Source organism: Euprymna scolopes, chromosome 7, assembly GCF_053919585.1.
Source record: "Euprymna scolopes isolate OS-2025 chromosome 7, ASM5391958v1, whole genome shotgun sequence".
NCBI lineage: Eukaryota > Metazoa > Mollusca > Cephalopoda > Sepiida > Sepiolidae > Euprymna > Euprymna scolopes.
Window position 1 is genome coordinate 162940556 of NC_136488.1, and position 16128 is coordinate 162956683.

At 34.9% G+C, this 16128-nt stretch overlaps 1 protein-coding gene and 1 pseudogene across 2 annotated transcripts in view; one reads left to right on the forward strand and one right to left on the reverse strand.

The window, feature by feature from the left end:
* Nucleotides 1–16128, reverse strand: part of LOC145280119 (myosin-VIIa-like) — a 285982-nt gene that overhangs the window by 101460 nt on the left and 168394 nt on the right. For both annotated transcript variants that reach the window (XM_080131876.1, XM_080131875.1), the window contains exons 5-8: nucleotides 15318–15413; nucleotides 11479–11594; nucleotides 512–629; nucleotides 287–415 (exon numbers count right to left, since the gene is read on the reverse strand). In XM_080131876.1, the coding sequence (XP_079988002.1) occupies nucleotides 287–415; nucleotides 512–629; nucleotides 11479–11594; nucleotides 15318–15413 (459 nt within the window). The remainder of the gene's footprint in view (nucleotides 1–286; nucleotides 416–511; nucleotides 630–11478; nucleotides 11595–15317; nucleotides 15414–16128) is intronic.
* Nucleotides 8147–8263, forward strand: LOC145280463 (5S ribosomal RNA; annotated as a pseudogene).

The following is a 16128-nucleotide window of genomic DNA, read 5'->3' on the forward strand; positions in this document are numbered from 1 at the left end:
CGCATACATACATACATACATGCATGCATACATTTAAACAGACAAGTGAGATTTATATTGTAGGTGGACCTACTGTTGAACAAAAAATTCAAAGAGATTTCAAACATTTTGGATTTTTCTTCATCTAACAATGCAAACCATTTCAACAATCATTTCAAATCCTCTGAATTGTTCAACTCTATCAATCTTATTAGCCCTTATCCTCGAGTGGCCTTTGGGCTTTGATAAGCAGTGTCATATGAAAGAAAAAAAAACTATTTTCTAAAGAAATAGTTGATGTTGATACCTGAAATTCTGTCCATCCTGGAGGAAATCCCCTGGTTCCTGTGGCAAAGGTCCTTCGAAGACCGCGTTCGATTTTGTGTGCAAATTCTGTCTGGGCATCTTGCAGGAATTGCAGCAGACATGGCACGAACTGAAAATCCATAAAAGAAAACCAAAAAGAAAAATTAAATGACTCACGGAGGTTAAATAATCTTCAAAAATAAGATGGAATTGTGAAATGTTTTACCGTTTCGCTTGGGATGAAGGCACCGACCAAAAGGAAAAGCAAAATCCATCCACGTGACATACTGTTTCGCGATGGATTATTCGTCAGCTGCTTCAACACTTGACAGTACAATTCATCGCTAATTTGAAAAAAAAAAAAAAAAGAAACACATGTATAAGTGGTTAGAAAAAATTTGACCCGTTAGGTCACCTATTGAGCTAGGGTTAAAAAGTGAGTTTGCAAAGCTATTTATATTATTTGGATTATTTGGATTATTCAGACTTTTGTTGTCATAAAGTGATTAGCAATATTAATCAAAAAGAAATTACTATGAATAATAATAATAATAATAATAATAATAATAATAATAATAATAAGAAGAAGAAGAAGAAGAAGAAGAAGAAGAAGAAGATCAGTATAATACAAATAATTGTTGGAGCACTTGGAGATTCCCAAAGAATTAAAAAAAAAAAAAACTACAAGAAATTTGAATTGAGGGGAAGACTGAGATTATGCAACGGACGGTAATGCTGAAAACAGCTGAAATCTTAAGGAAAATCCTCAAATGCGGAAACTAACCCACATGAGTGATAAATGCTAATCGGACATATAGAAACAGCAGCAGAAATAAAACAAAAAAGCTGCAACCAAGAAAACTGAAACTACTACAAAATTGTAAATGGACTATCCTTGCCCACCCCCAAAATACTGTAGAATCAGTATCGACTGATATCATACCAAATAGTCGAAGGGTCAAGAAGGATGCAAAGACTAATGAGCGAAACCACTAACCAGACCTCCACTTGATGAGTGCGAAGAAAACTTGAACACTGGGGAGGCTTATTGCTGCCCTAATTCTAGTAAAAACAAATGGTCATTACCAGTGAGAAATCGGTGGTAAGCGCCTGTTGTGATAACGCAAATTTATTTGCAAAGATTATCCAAAGAGACGGAAGTACTGGAAATCCGGGGAGACTTGTTGTCACTCAGATACCAGGGAACACCACAGGTTGTTCTCAAAGAAAAATCTTTGGTAATGGCATGTGTGAAAGCGTCTAGTTAATAACTATTAAAATGTTTCTAAATGTTTTAGATGGGAATTGATTATTCGTATTATTTTCATTCCTTGGATTACTCTTGAGTGTTATTTGCACAACATTTTGGTCGATGTAACCTCTGACCTTCTTCAGGTTTATCTTGTCGAACTCGTGAATCTTTCTGTCGAACTCAGGAATCTGCACAGAATTTCAAACGGAATCCTTTATTTAATCCACGAGGGGTGGCATGCTCTCGTTCCGTCAGCCATGACTGAGTAGCAGTCATCAGTAAGTTGCAATCGTATGGATTAAATGAAGTACACTCCACCAGACTAGATGAATTCTCGTCCTGGAATCCAGTAAGACGAAGAAACCACAAGAAAGATACACTATAACATATTTAAATGGTCAATTGGGAAGAGGAAAAATATGCTCTCAACTTGTTTTTTACTAATTTAATATTTGAAAGATAAAGGAGAACGTTAATGGAATATAGAAATCAAGTGTTAGCCCCAGGAAAGGGGCCTCTAGATTTCTGAGAACTTCGATTGAAGTAAAATGAAACAAAACAAACATATATATATATATATATATATATATATATATATATATATATATATATATATATATATATATTTCATGATGTTTTTAGAGATACAAAATTTAAATATTGCAATTAGGAAAGGAAGACTTTTATGATTCATGATTAAAAGTAAATTTGTATATATAAATATATATATATCTTCTCTCCAAAAAGGTGGGAATGAAGGGGAAGCAGGAGTGGAAAGAAAAAAAAATGGGGAGCCAGCTGACCGGTTTCGACCCTCGCTTCTCAAAGCTGTATCGAGGGAATTATTTTAAAATAAAGAATGAAAGCGATTAAAATAGCGTTTTATTAAATTTACAGGGAAAAAAAAAAAAAAAAAAAGTGGGAAAACGATTAAAATAAAACGGCGTTATGGACGAATACCCTAGAGATTAATCACGTTCAACCCCAGGAGGCATTCCCTTTGCTTGCAAAGAGAAGGTTTCCTGAGTCGAACGTGAATGGTCTCCAAGATCTTAAGATGGTATAATGAATGAGCACGACTAATAATGGAAAAAGAGTCCGTGCTAAAGTTTGCTGCACAAGACGGGTTTTTAAGCAAATGATCAGTAATTGAAGACCCGTATGTGTTAGTAACGACATCAGTTGCCCGGTAGGTTCCATTCCTAATTTTACTGGGTACATGTTGTTGAATTCTTCCATCTAATGTTAATGTCGTTCGACCCAAGTAGTTGACACCGCAACCACATTTAAAATTGTAAATAACATTACTTTTATGGTGGGGGGGGGAGGGTAAAACGTCTTTTCGAGAAGATGGAAATAAAGTTCTCGTAGAGAAAACAACACGCACATTGGCAGCAAAATAACATCCATGAACTGCTGAACTTATTTGTTTGGCAAATTTCTCACTTACTCTACCTAACCAAGGCAGACGAAGATAAATTGGACATTTGGCTACTATATTCTCTTTCATTCGAGAGAATTCGGCCAATTTCTTTTGAATAGTTGACTTAATCACATCAAGGGGGTACCCATTTTCGGATAAAGTATCCGTAATTCTTTTCAATTCCTCATCTAATTTTGATTTGGAACAAATCATAAGGGCACGATGTGTTAGGGTCCAAATTAGATTTATCTTACGTTTTCTGGGACAAAATGAATCCCAACGAGTGTACAAACCTGTAAACGTTGGTTTACGGTATATAGATGTTTGGTAACTAGATGGCGTTTTTGTTACCAATACATCAAGGAAGGCTATAGTTGAATTGCTCTCTCCCTCATAGGTGTACTTTAACGCGGGATGCATTCCATTGAGTAAGGAGAAAAAGGTGTTAGCTTCCGTTTGGTTATTAAATAAACAGAATGTGTCATCAACATATCGGAAGTACACCAATGGCTTTATGGGTCCAGATAATAAGCGCTCTTCATGGAACCCCACAAAAATATTTGCCATGGTCGGTCCAAGTACTGACCCCATGGCAACACCATCTTTTTGCCGGTACATAATATTGTTGAAACTAAATTCCACAGATGTAGTGGCAAGTTTCATAAGTTCAATAAAATAAAGATGTGTTCAGGAATAGGAGGCGGTGATATCCGGCCACGATATAGAAAATCTGCACAAATATCTATAGTTTCCAAAACAGGGACACAAGTAAAAAGGTTGCTAATATCATAGGAGCACATAAATCTATTAACAATCTTAGACTTTTTAATAAAATCAGCAAAATAAAATGAATCCTTAAGACAATATTTACTATAATATTGTGAAACAGGTTGTAAAATGTCAAAGATCCATTTTGAGACCTTGTGTTGCGATGACCCTACCATGGAGAGAATGGGCCTTAATGGGATATCCGCTTTATGGGTTTTAGGAAGACCATATAACCTTGGGCGGATAGATCCAGAGGGTCTTATCTCACTAGATACGTTCTTCGGAAGTACACCATTTTTGACCCAATTGACCAGTTTCTTTTGAAATTTGGTTTCCAAGGAGGCGGTTGAATCATGAGTTGCGACAGGGCCCAATTTTTCAAATTTGTCTTTATCATCTAGTATTATCGACATTTTGTCAACATACTCATGATGGTTCAATATAACCACCCCTGACCCTTTATCTGGTCTAGTAATAACTAATGATGGGTCTTGTCGCAGAGTTTTCATAACAGCCAAATGCTCCTTGCGCCATTTAAACTCAGAATGCGACACTGGTGTACTGGCATAACTGTGAGCAAGGTCATTCAATTTTGCCTTGAGATCCCTAGTTTTAGTTTCAGAGACTGGTGCAAGTCTCTCCGCTTGGGCATTTAGGATTTCAAACTCCGAAAACACCTCCTCTCGTTTGACACCGGGCACCAGAATACAAAAATCCAACCCATGATCAAGTACCATTAATTCTGAAGGTGACAAGTCATGGGAAGATAAATTCAGTACGTTACGTCCAATATTTGGGTTAGTAGTACACCCAAATTTTTTATATATTAAGTGTTGCAATTTGTTATTTGATTTAAGAACTAATTTTTTGATATCTCGTTCTTGTAAAATTGCAACATATCGTGCAAAGCGAACTTTATCAAAACACGAAAGAGTGCTCACAACTTCCTTCCATAATTGAACATTTTCACTCTTATATTTTTCTAAATTCAATGCTAGTTTATCCAAAAAATTATGGATAAACGCATTCTCGATTTTTTGTCCAGGTTGCAAATACGCTTTTTTTATTTTAAATAAAATAAACGAAGGACACACATTATTATTGACACAAGAATGTAAGAATGTTATATTATCTTGCGTCGATCTAATTTTACTTTTAATTTTTAAAATAGAGTTTAATTTCTTAATTAAACTCGAACTGTATCTCGTCTTCAAATATTTCATGATGTTTTTAGAGATACAAAATTTAAATATTGCAATTAGGAAAGGAAGACTTTTATGATTCATGATTAAAAGTAAATTTGTATATATAAATATATATATATATCTTCTCTCCAAAAAGGTGGGAATGAAGGGGAAGCAGGAGAGGAAAGAAAACAAAAATGGGGAGCCAGCTGACCGGTTTCGACCCTCGCTTCTCAAAGCTGTATCGAGGGAATTATTTTAAAATAAAGAATGAAAGCGATTAAAATAGCGTTTTATTAAATTTACAGGGGGGAAAAAAAGGTTTGTACACTCGTTGGGATTCATTTTGTCCCAGAAAACGTAAGATAAATCTAATTTGGACCCTAACACATCGTGCCCTTATGATTTGTTCCAAATCAAAATTAGATGAGGAATTGAAAAGAATTACGGATACTTTATCCGAAAATGGGTACCCCCTTGATGTGATTAAGTCAACTATTCAAAAGAAATTGGCCGAATTCTCTCGAATGAAAGAGAATATAGTAGCCAAATGTCCAATTTATCTTCGTCTGCCTTGGTTAGGTAGAGTAAGTGAGAAATTTGCCAAACAAATAAGTTCAGCAGTTCATGGATGTTATTTTGCTGCCAATGTGCGTGTTGTTTTCTCTACGAGAACTTTATTTCCATCTTCTCGAAAAGACGTTTTACCCTCCCCCCCACCATAAAAGTAATGTTATTTACAATTTTAAATGTGGTTGCGGTGCCAACTACTTGGGTCGAACGACATTAACATTAGATGGAAGAATTCAACAACATGTACCCAGTAAAATTAGGAATGGAACCTACCGGGCAACTGATGTCGTTACTAACACATACGGGTCTTCAATTACTGATCATTTGCTTAAAAACCCGTCTTGTGCAGCAAACTTTAGCACGGACTCTTTTTCCATTATTAGTCGTGCTCATTCATTATACCATCTTAAGATCTTGGAGACCATTCACGTTCGACTCAGGAAACCTTCTCTTTGCAAGCAAAGGGAATGCCTCCTGGGGTTGAACGTGATTAATCTCTAGGGTATTCGTCCATAACGCCGTTTTATTTTAATCGTTTTCCCACTTTTTTTTTTTTTTTTTTCCCTGTAAATTTAATAAAACGCTATTTTAATCGCTTTCATTCTTTATTTTAAAATAATTCCCTCGATACAGCTTTGAGAAGCGAGGGTCGAAACCGGTCAGCTGGCTCCCCATTTTTTTTTTTCTTTCCTCTCCTGCTTCCCCTTCATTCCCACCTTTTTGGAGAGAAGATATATATATATATTTATATATACAAATTTACTTTTAATCATGAATCATAAAAGTCTTCCTTTCCTAATTGCAATATATATATATATATATATATATATATATATATATATATATATATATATATATATATATGTATATATATATATTTTTTTTGTATATTTTGGCAGCAAGTCATTATTCAAACACGTCTGATTGAACATGATAGAGTTATTCTTTTTTCCGATCTTCTGGATATCTTTTCCATTTGTCTGAGCGGTCTTTTTAATTTCGGCAGGCATGTTATATAAAATGGTGCTCAAAAGTTGTTGTTCAGTCATATTCTTCTCAAGCGTTTTCTCTTGGTGCATCCAATTATCATCAGGAACGATTGTTGTTTTCTTTTTCTTTTTTCTTTGAGGCTTGATGTATTGATAAAAAAGAAACAACATCAATCGTTCCTGATGATAATCAGATGCACCAAGAGAAAACGCTTGAGAAGAATATGACTGAACAACAACTTTTGGGCGCCATTTTATATAACATGCCTGCCGAAATTAAAAAGACCGTTCAGCAAATGGAATATATATATATATATATATATATATATATATATATATATATATAATATAAAGCTGAATGTGTGTGTGTGTATGTATGTGTGTGTGTGTGTGTGTGTGTGTGTGTGTGTGTGTGTGTCTGGTCACAAATAGGCTCCTATATGGTTGACTATTTTAAAAAACTGATTACATATAATGATAGAAGATGTATCGAGACACAGGAATGGGTATGTTTGATCTGGCAGCACAGTGGTTCATTAAAATTATGGGGTCTGCGTTCGCGCATGGTCCACAAAGTATTGAAATAAAAAATTAAAAAATTAAAAAAAAAACGTTTACAAGTGTTTCTGATATAGATGTACATAATAATACTTTGATAAGTATGTTTTAACTTAAATAGGGATAGTATAATAAATTTGTGGGGTCTGCGTTCGCGCCTGGCCTCCATAGAATGGAAATAGGCACAAACTTTAACAAAAACTTTTCATACGTATCTGTGTAAGTATACTTTGATAATTATGTTTCTGTTTGAACAAATATGGTATAATAAAATTATGGGGTGTTCGTTCGAACCTGTCCTCCACAGAATGGAAATATGTCACAAAGTTTAACAAGGTTTTTTTTATATAGATCCAGAGAATATTGTGATAAGTGGTTCAGTGTGAACAGGTATGGTATAATAAATTATGGAGTTTATCCATTTAATTGTACTTTCATCATATTTTGCTTTGGTTTTGATACCCCCAATATTTTTGCTTTGGTTTTGATACCCCCAAATTCAACCCAAATTTACAACCCTACCTTTTCATAACCTATCATACTTTCATAAATCAGAGTCCATTTTCTGTAGGCTGTTTTTGAATCCAGTCAACGACGGGTACTTTTGCTAGTATATATATATATATATATATATATATATATATATATATATATATATATATATATATAATATCTGTGGTTATAATTTTCCAGTGGTTAAGTAACCAATGTAGTTTAATGAGGTTAATACAAGAGTGCTCAATACCGAAGTTATTTCTTTTTACATAAACAGTAATACGTTGCTACACAGTCATGAGCATGTTTCAATCAGCTAGTTACCAGTAAGTAGAGACCTCCTCAAGTGATACAGTTTATACAAAAGCAAAATTTGCTTCTGTATAAGATGTATCACTTGAAGAGGTCTCTAGATACTAGCTGACTGAAACATGCTCATGAATGTGTAGCAACATATTACTGCTTATGTAAAAACAAATAAAGAGTATATATATATATATATATATATATATATATATATGTAACAAATAAATGAGAAAAGTCCATATTCCAAGTTTCATGATGTTGACCATCTTACAAATAATAAGTATTATATATATTTTGTTATATATTAGGCCTTACATACGGCATAATCATGTGTACACACCGGTTCCCATCAGATCACTGAAGTTAAGCAACGATGAGCCTAGCCAATACCAGATGGGTGACCATTTGTGAATTCCAGGTGCTGTATGTAGTCTCCATTTATCTCGGCATTGTTTCCAGTCATCCTCCTTGCCACCGGACTCAAACAATGCCGATCCAGGAGAAGTGTGGTTGGAGATTTCGCAACTCTTGCCTCACAATTACATGCACAGCTGGTCCTATAGGGGGTATCCTTTGTCTCTTGAGACTGAACAGAGGCATCGAGAAGTCTTTATTTATCTGCTTCCCCACTGAGCAAATTAGGCACAAGGCCATTTTTTAGTGTGGGGAGGAAAAACCAGCTCACCCAAGGGGGCATTCTGGCAGGGTCCAAAATTAGCAATTGTCTGATATAACCAAACTAATTGACTTAAAATTGTCTGATATTGAGCAAACTAATTGACTTAAAATTGTCTGATATTGAGCAATCTAATTGACTTAAAAAGTAATTGTCCAATATGAAGGGTTGCCCCCACATTGACCAGAACTAATTACTTCCTTTTCTACTCCTGGCCCGAAGTCCAAGAACAGCCTCTGCGCCTCGAGAGGTTTTACATATTAAAGGTTTCATAGTAAGATATATTAAGTGTTACAGATTAAGTGTTACAGAATAAGTGTTACAGATTTAGGGTTACATATTAAGGGTTACATATTAAGGGTTACGTTTTAAGGGTTACATATTAAGGGTTACATATTAAGGGTTACATATTAAGGGTTACATATTAAAATATTAAGAAAAATGTAACATATCAAGGCAATTAACTGTCATGTTCAGTATAATAATGTTGATACACTAGTTCTTTTAGATCATTTAAGTTAAGCAACGTCGTGCCTGACCAGTACCAGATGGGTGACCATTTCGAAATACCAGATACTGTATGCAGCAGAATATCGATACCTCCCTGCTGCAAGAACTGCAAAAATATAACATCGTCATCTGCCCAGGCGGTGATATACATATGACTGAGGCCCACTTGTGAATTTGATATTCCCTAAACACTTCCTCCTTTACTGGAAACTAGTTCAACCTTCCTGCAGTTAATGCCATTGAGGGAGGGGTTAGTAAGTGTTACATATTAAGTTTTACATACATTAAAGCATATCAAACGACACTAACACTGTTCAGTCACTAAATTAGATTACTAAAGTTAAGCATCGTTGAACCTGATCAGTACTATAATGGGTGACCATTTGGGAATATCATGTACTGTATGTGCTCTCCATTTATCTGGGCATTGTTTCCAGTCATGCTATTTTTTGAGTATCTATTGAGGAGAGATGGGGTTAGTGATTGCACAACCCTTTCTTTATAATTACATGTGCAGCTACCCTTAAAGGGGTTGTCCATTGTCTCTTAAGAGAGAGTGTAGGCAATGAAATATTAAGTATTACATGCGAAGTGCTACTTATTATAACGCATTTAGACACAGAAAAAGAGATTGGAATCTTAGGAAGATTCACATAATTTCATTAATTATAAGCGCCACCGAACTAATGAAAAAGATTTACAAAAACTATCTGGTTAATATACTCAGTAAACTAAGGGCAAGAGAGATGCAAACAATTGCACTTAAAGGGACAGTTAGAATCTTAAAAAGATCTCTCAGTAGGAATATGTGAGATAGTGAGTAATTGTCTGGCACCAGCTAGAACAAAATGATGACAAAAATTTTACAAAGAGAAAAAATGTTATATATCAAATCAAAAGAATTTGAGTGGCAAGCAACCTCATAAAGATTCTAGTACTCTTTGTTACCTTCCAATACAGAATGGAACGATTCGCCCTAAAGAAAACATCACTACAGCTTTATTTTAGAACTTTTATTGAAAAAATCAATCTAGATAATTTGATAATGTAGTAGATCTGACATCTATTCAATGTAGCTGCCTTCAGCCTCAATCACCGCCTCGATACGGGTCCAGAACTGGAAACATGCCTTTTCCACAAAAGCCGGTGGAAGCTCGGCGAATATTTGGTGGATGGCAGAAATCAGGCTGGTTTTGGTGTTGTAGGAGGTCATGTAGGTAATGTTCTTGACGTATGACCATACAAATTGTTCAGTGAGTTCAAGTCGGAGGAGGATGAGGGCAAGTGAGAGAAGAATACAAAGTCGTAGAACACCTTGTGGAGCCAAGTCTGGGTTTCTTTGGTTTGCGAGCCGGTGCCGAGTCCTGCTGTGACATCTAGGGTCTGCCAGCGGCAACCTGATTGCACCAGAGGATCATTACACTCTTCACGACATCCATGTACACTTTGGTGTTGACTTTCAAGTCATCTTCAAAGATGTGAGGTGGTATGATATGGTCCTCATTTGAAATTTCACCAAAGACCATAACCGTGGCTTTAAACTTTGTTGCGTTGTGCCCTCAAGCATTGAACCGTCCAGATTTGCATTTTGAAGGTGCTGGTAATGGTCCTGTTGTCATAAGTTAGATCGGTAGATAGCATGAGTTGTACAGCAGCGCATCTCCGATCTCGGTTGTTGAATATTGCGTCACTGTCAGACATGATGGAAGACATGATTGGGATTTTTACACAGCTGGCTAACTAGTAGATAATTCATCTAACGGAAATGAAATCAAGTCTTTTCTGGGGCGGCAATTTTATCGTTCCACGCTATACAAGACTTTTCTGCCTCTAGTAGATCTTTGAAATAGAAAAAAATTTACAGTACTGAAACATTTAAGAAGCGAACAATCACTCAGATTCTAGAAAAATTCCACAAGCCATAACCGGAAATAAACCATTATTATCGACTGATTTGAAAACACTATATGAATACTTTTTATGAAAATCGCTCAGACAAGGCATGAAACCACTTGATGTAAGATGCTAACAAGAACGAAACGATGATTATTGTAAAGACAGGAGATGCCTAAAAACCTTAGTTTTGAAAATACCAAGACTATAGCTACGAGGGAACCAGTGTGCAGGAAAAATCTTGCAGTTTTTGGAAAGAAGCTTCTGGAATAGGAAGCTGTATTACAATGATGTATTAAAACATCGAATTGATGAAGACCACTAGAATAACGAGTTAAACGAGCTGAAACAAAGGAAGCAGGGAATAGATCAGACAGTTACAAAGAACACATGACGCTGTCAATCAGATTCCAGGGAAAGTCATCGTTTGTCATCAAGAAATCAATAGTAACATCTGATATGCTATTAAGAATTTTTTAAATGTAAATCGTGCATTTTGTTTTACACAGTTATTTATTTTTATTTTTATGTATAAATATAAGAATTTGGTTAATTATTTATTTTACCGAATTTCTGAATTATACATTCCAAGACCGCATACAAACTGGATTTTTTCCAAAATACTTTGCGGATGATTCGAAAGGAAGGGAACGTCCTTCATCTCATGCGTCGGATTCTTGTTCTAAAATAAATAAATAAATAAATGAATAAATAACAACAACAATAACAACAACAATAACAACAACAACAACAATAATAATAATATTAATAATAATATTAATAATAACAACAACAATAATAATAATATTAATAATAATATTAATAATATCAACAACAATAATAATAATAATAATATTAATAATAATATTAATAATAACAACAACAACAATTATAATAATAATAACAACAACAAAAATAATAATAGACTTTGCTGCCCTAGCTGACCACAGGGGGAGTATGAAAGAAAAGGAGAAACGAAAAAAATACACAGAGCTAGCCAGAGAATTAAAAAGGATTTGGATGATGAAGAAAATCAAAATAGTACCGATAATAGTAGGAGCACTAGGAACAATTCCGAAAAATTTTGAAAAAAAAATGGCAGAAATTGGAATCAGAGGAATAACTGCAAAAATACAACGCCTAACGATAAAGAAAACGGCTGAAATATTAAGGAAAACCCTTGAATGTGAGGAATAACACAAGACAATATAACAAAGAAGTGTTACAGGGAATGAAGAACGCCGAAGCTGCATATCAACAAGTTCTACACCACCATGCATCCCCCCATTGTCTTATCACCGCCCCTCCCAATAGAAAAGTGATACCAAAAAGCCGAGAAGGGTCAAGGAGGATGGAAAGACAGAGGAGAGAGCGCTGGCCAGACCTCCGTGGGACAAGCACAAAGAGAACTGGGATCGTGGGGATGCTTAGTGCCACTCAAATTCCAGTACAAACCAATGGCCACTACCAGCGAGAAATCAATGGTATGAGGCTGTTGCGATGACGCAGATTTATTTGCAAATGCTATCGAAGGAGGTGGAGAGAGCTGGACGTCTGGAGAGACTTATTGTCACTGAGTTTCCAGAGAACACCACAGGTCTCCAAACAGATCGTTTGTTGACTTGTGTGAAAGCTCCATGTGAGCCAATAATAATAATAATAATAATAATAATAATAATAATAATAATAATAATAATAATAATAATTTTAATCAGTTTCTCATTTGTAACCTGTGAACCATATACTTGTTCCATAAACCATATAAAACTGTTTTTTTTTCAATAAACCATATAAAACTGTTTTTTTCCATAAACCATATAAAACTGTTTTTTTTTTCCATAAATCATAAAAAAAAATTTCCCCAATTTTTTTTTGCATAATTTGTGAAAAAAACTTTCATTGGAATTTGTTGACCCATAAAATTGTTGCATCGCATAGCGGCACACTTGGACGTAATTTTGGAAAAGGGGAGGTAACAACTGTTTGTAAATACAGAACAACTGCTTTTAAACCGTATGCAAAGATTTAAAGCCGTATTCAAAGATTTAAAGGTAGAACCTTTCGTAAAAATGATGAATATATATATATATATATATATATATGTGTGTGTGTGTGTGTGTGTGCGTGTTTGTGTGCGTGTGTGTGTATATAATTGCTAATCTAAAAGATAATAATTAATATTAACATATTCAACAAATTTCACACTTCAAAATACAAAAGATGAAAAAACACATTCAAAATTCGGATTTTGAACCTAAAAATCTGATACGTGCACAGTTGTTTGTTTTTTGTTTGTTTGTTTGTTTGTATTGTCTACAATCCTCATCCTCCTCACAATACAATATATTTTGTTCAGTTTCGGCTGATTATTTTAAGCATATTTGTACCCACAGATAAAGAAGGTTGTAGGCAATATATATATATATATATATATATATATATATATTTAATTGGTGAACATTTCGTATTGATTGAATAATTACTTGATTTGTGGTAGATGTTTAAAGAGAGACTCCGTCAAAAAATACTCACTCCCTCCTTTCGTTTTGGCCGTGCCGATATTACATCTTTTCATTTCAAGGTTAATTGCATAAAATATTTGTTTTCGTGTCAGATTAGTTCAAGGACAGACAAAAACGTTGATTGGATATACGTTTCGAAGACGATTTCTAAAAATCGTCCAACACATACTCACATGGTTGGTAAAATTGTTTATTTTGTGGCCTAAATCGTCTAAATCGGAAAATGCATGTTCGAAATGGAAAGCACATTTTGAAAAGCTACTCGGACACAAACCAGAAGTAACAGACCAACCAATTCAACCGATTGCTGTACAAGAACTCGATATTGAGAAGGGTGATTTTACGATGGAGGAACTTCTAAATGTACTAAAGAAGACCAAGAATCGTAAAGCTGCAGGCTTAGATAACATACCTCCTGGAGTATGGAAGACAGGTGGTTTCAATGACATACTTCTTAATTCATGCAATTCTGTATATAATCAAAAAATTATTAATATATGGAGGGAAGGATGCATACTTCCCTTCCCCAAGAAGGGTGACCTAAGCATACCAAGCAACTACAGAGGAATAACATTCACTCCAATTGCAGCAAAAATCTACAATACTATGCTTCTCAACCGTATCCAACCAAAGATCGAAGAAGTGCCCAGGAAGAACCAAAATGGATTTAGAAAGAATCGCTCTACTACTAGTCAAATACTTACTGTTAGGAATCAAAGCAAAAAACATTGAGGCAGTCATGATTTTTGTAGATTTCTCCAAAGCATTCGACTCTGTACATAGAGGAAAAATAGCTAGCATATTAAAAGCATATGGCATTCCAAATGAAGTCATCAATGCTATCATGATGCTATATGAGCACACTGGAGCAATGGCCAGGTCCCCAGATGGGGACACTGAATTTTTTGACATCCGCACTGGGGTTCTACAAGGAGATACTCTTGCCCCTTTTCTTTTCATTGTCTGTCCTGACTTTGTACTTCGCACCTCTGTTGATATACACAACATGCTAGGCTTCACCCTAAATGAATCCAGAAACAGACGTCATCAATCAGCACACATAACTGATGCAGATTACGCAGACGATGTTGCTTTGTTCGCGAACAACACTGCTGATTCGCAAACACTGTTACGTAAGCTAGAAAAGTCTGCAAATGACATTGGTCTCCACATAAATGCGGATAAGACAATGTTTATGACTTTCAATGTGAAGGGAGAGATCAGGGCTTTGGATGGATCAACACTGAAAGAATTCGCTGAGTTTACGTATCTGGGCAGCAACATAGTTTCCACAGAGAGAGATATCGGAATTCGCATCTCAAAAGCATGGACTGCATTGGATGGGCTACATTCAATATGGACTTCGATACTGGCTGACAAACTGAAAAGGCAGTTCTTCAGGGCAATAGTAGAGTTTGTCCTTGTTTACGGTGCTACAACCTGAACACTCACCAAAAGATTGGAAAGAAAACTAGACGGCACATATACCCGTATGCTAAGAACAATATTAAATATATCTTGGCAAAATCATCCCACGAAGCAGCAACTTTATGGCAATCTACCTGCCATATCTAATACCAATAGAGAAAGACGCCTACGATTTGCCGGTCATTGTCTAAGGAGCAAGCATTAATTGAGTGATGTATTGCTATGGACTCTACGACACGGACTCGCAAGCAGAGAACGTCCTAGATCCACGTACACCCAACAAATAGCACACGGCGCCAACTGTGAACCTGAAAATATGAGGCAACTGATGAAAGACAGGAAACTCTGGAGAGGAAGAGTCACATTGGTCCGGGCAAGGAGCCCGTCATGATGATAATGATGATGAAATCGTCTATGTGAAGAAATACAGTTCGTTAATACGAAGATATACAAACCATTTCAAAATACTTTTTAGCAGCATCATCAACGTCTTTCTTGGTATATTTCTTCATGAAACAGTCTCGGAGATACGTCACTAACAATGGACTTGTCTAAATTAAAAAAAATAAAACATAGATAAATGTCGAAATGAAAAAAGAAGTTTAAAATTGTGCTTTTAAATTATAGCTAAGATATTTTGTGTTAGACTTCAGAAAACACTTTTGATGGTTCATCTGATAAGCGTTTTATAAAAATGTTTTTTTTAAATGGTGGTTTAAATATTAACATAAATATTGTCAAAGATTTATTTTTCAGTTAGAATTGAGATCACATTAAGAAACAGTTATTTCGGTACTTGTGGAGAATTTGAACCAAACGTAACTAACTAACCGCTCAGCTTTACTCGGAAAATGACGTCAACCAGCGGCTTTGGCCGAGCGTCGCCGATTATCAAAGCGTAAACAACGCTACTTAAGAAAAATACTGAAGAAAACATTAAAATATAATAAAATCACCAGAAAAAACATTAAAATATAATAAAATCACCAGAAAAAAAGGAAAATAAGAAACAACAAATATAATAAAATCACCAGAAAAAACATTAAAATATAATAAAATCACCAGAAAAAACATTAAAATATAATAAAATCACCAGAAAAAAAGGAAAATAAAAAACAACAAATAACCGTAACAGTTTCTGTTTTATTTTTGTCACAATTTTTTTTAGTGAAAAAAAAAAAAAAAAGTATTTTTTCACCATGTTTTCTTTTGTTTAACTAAATTGAGCAAAATTAAGAAGATAACCAATTTTGTTGTGTTTTTCAG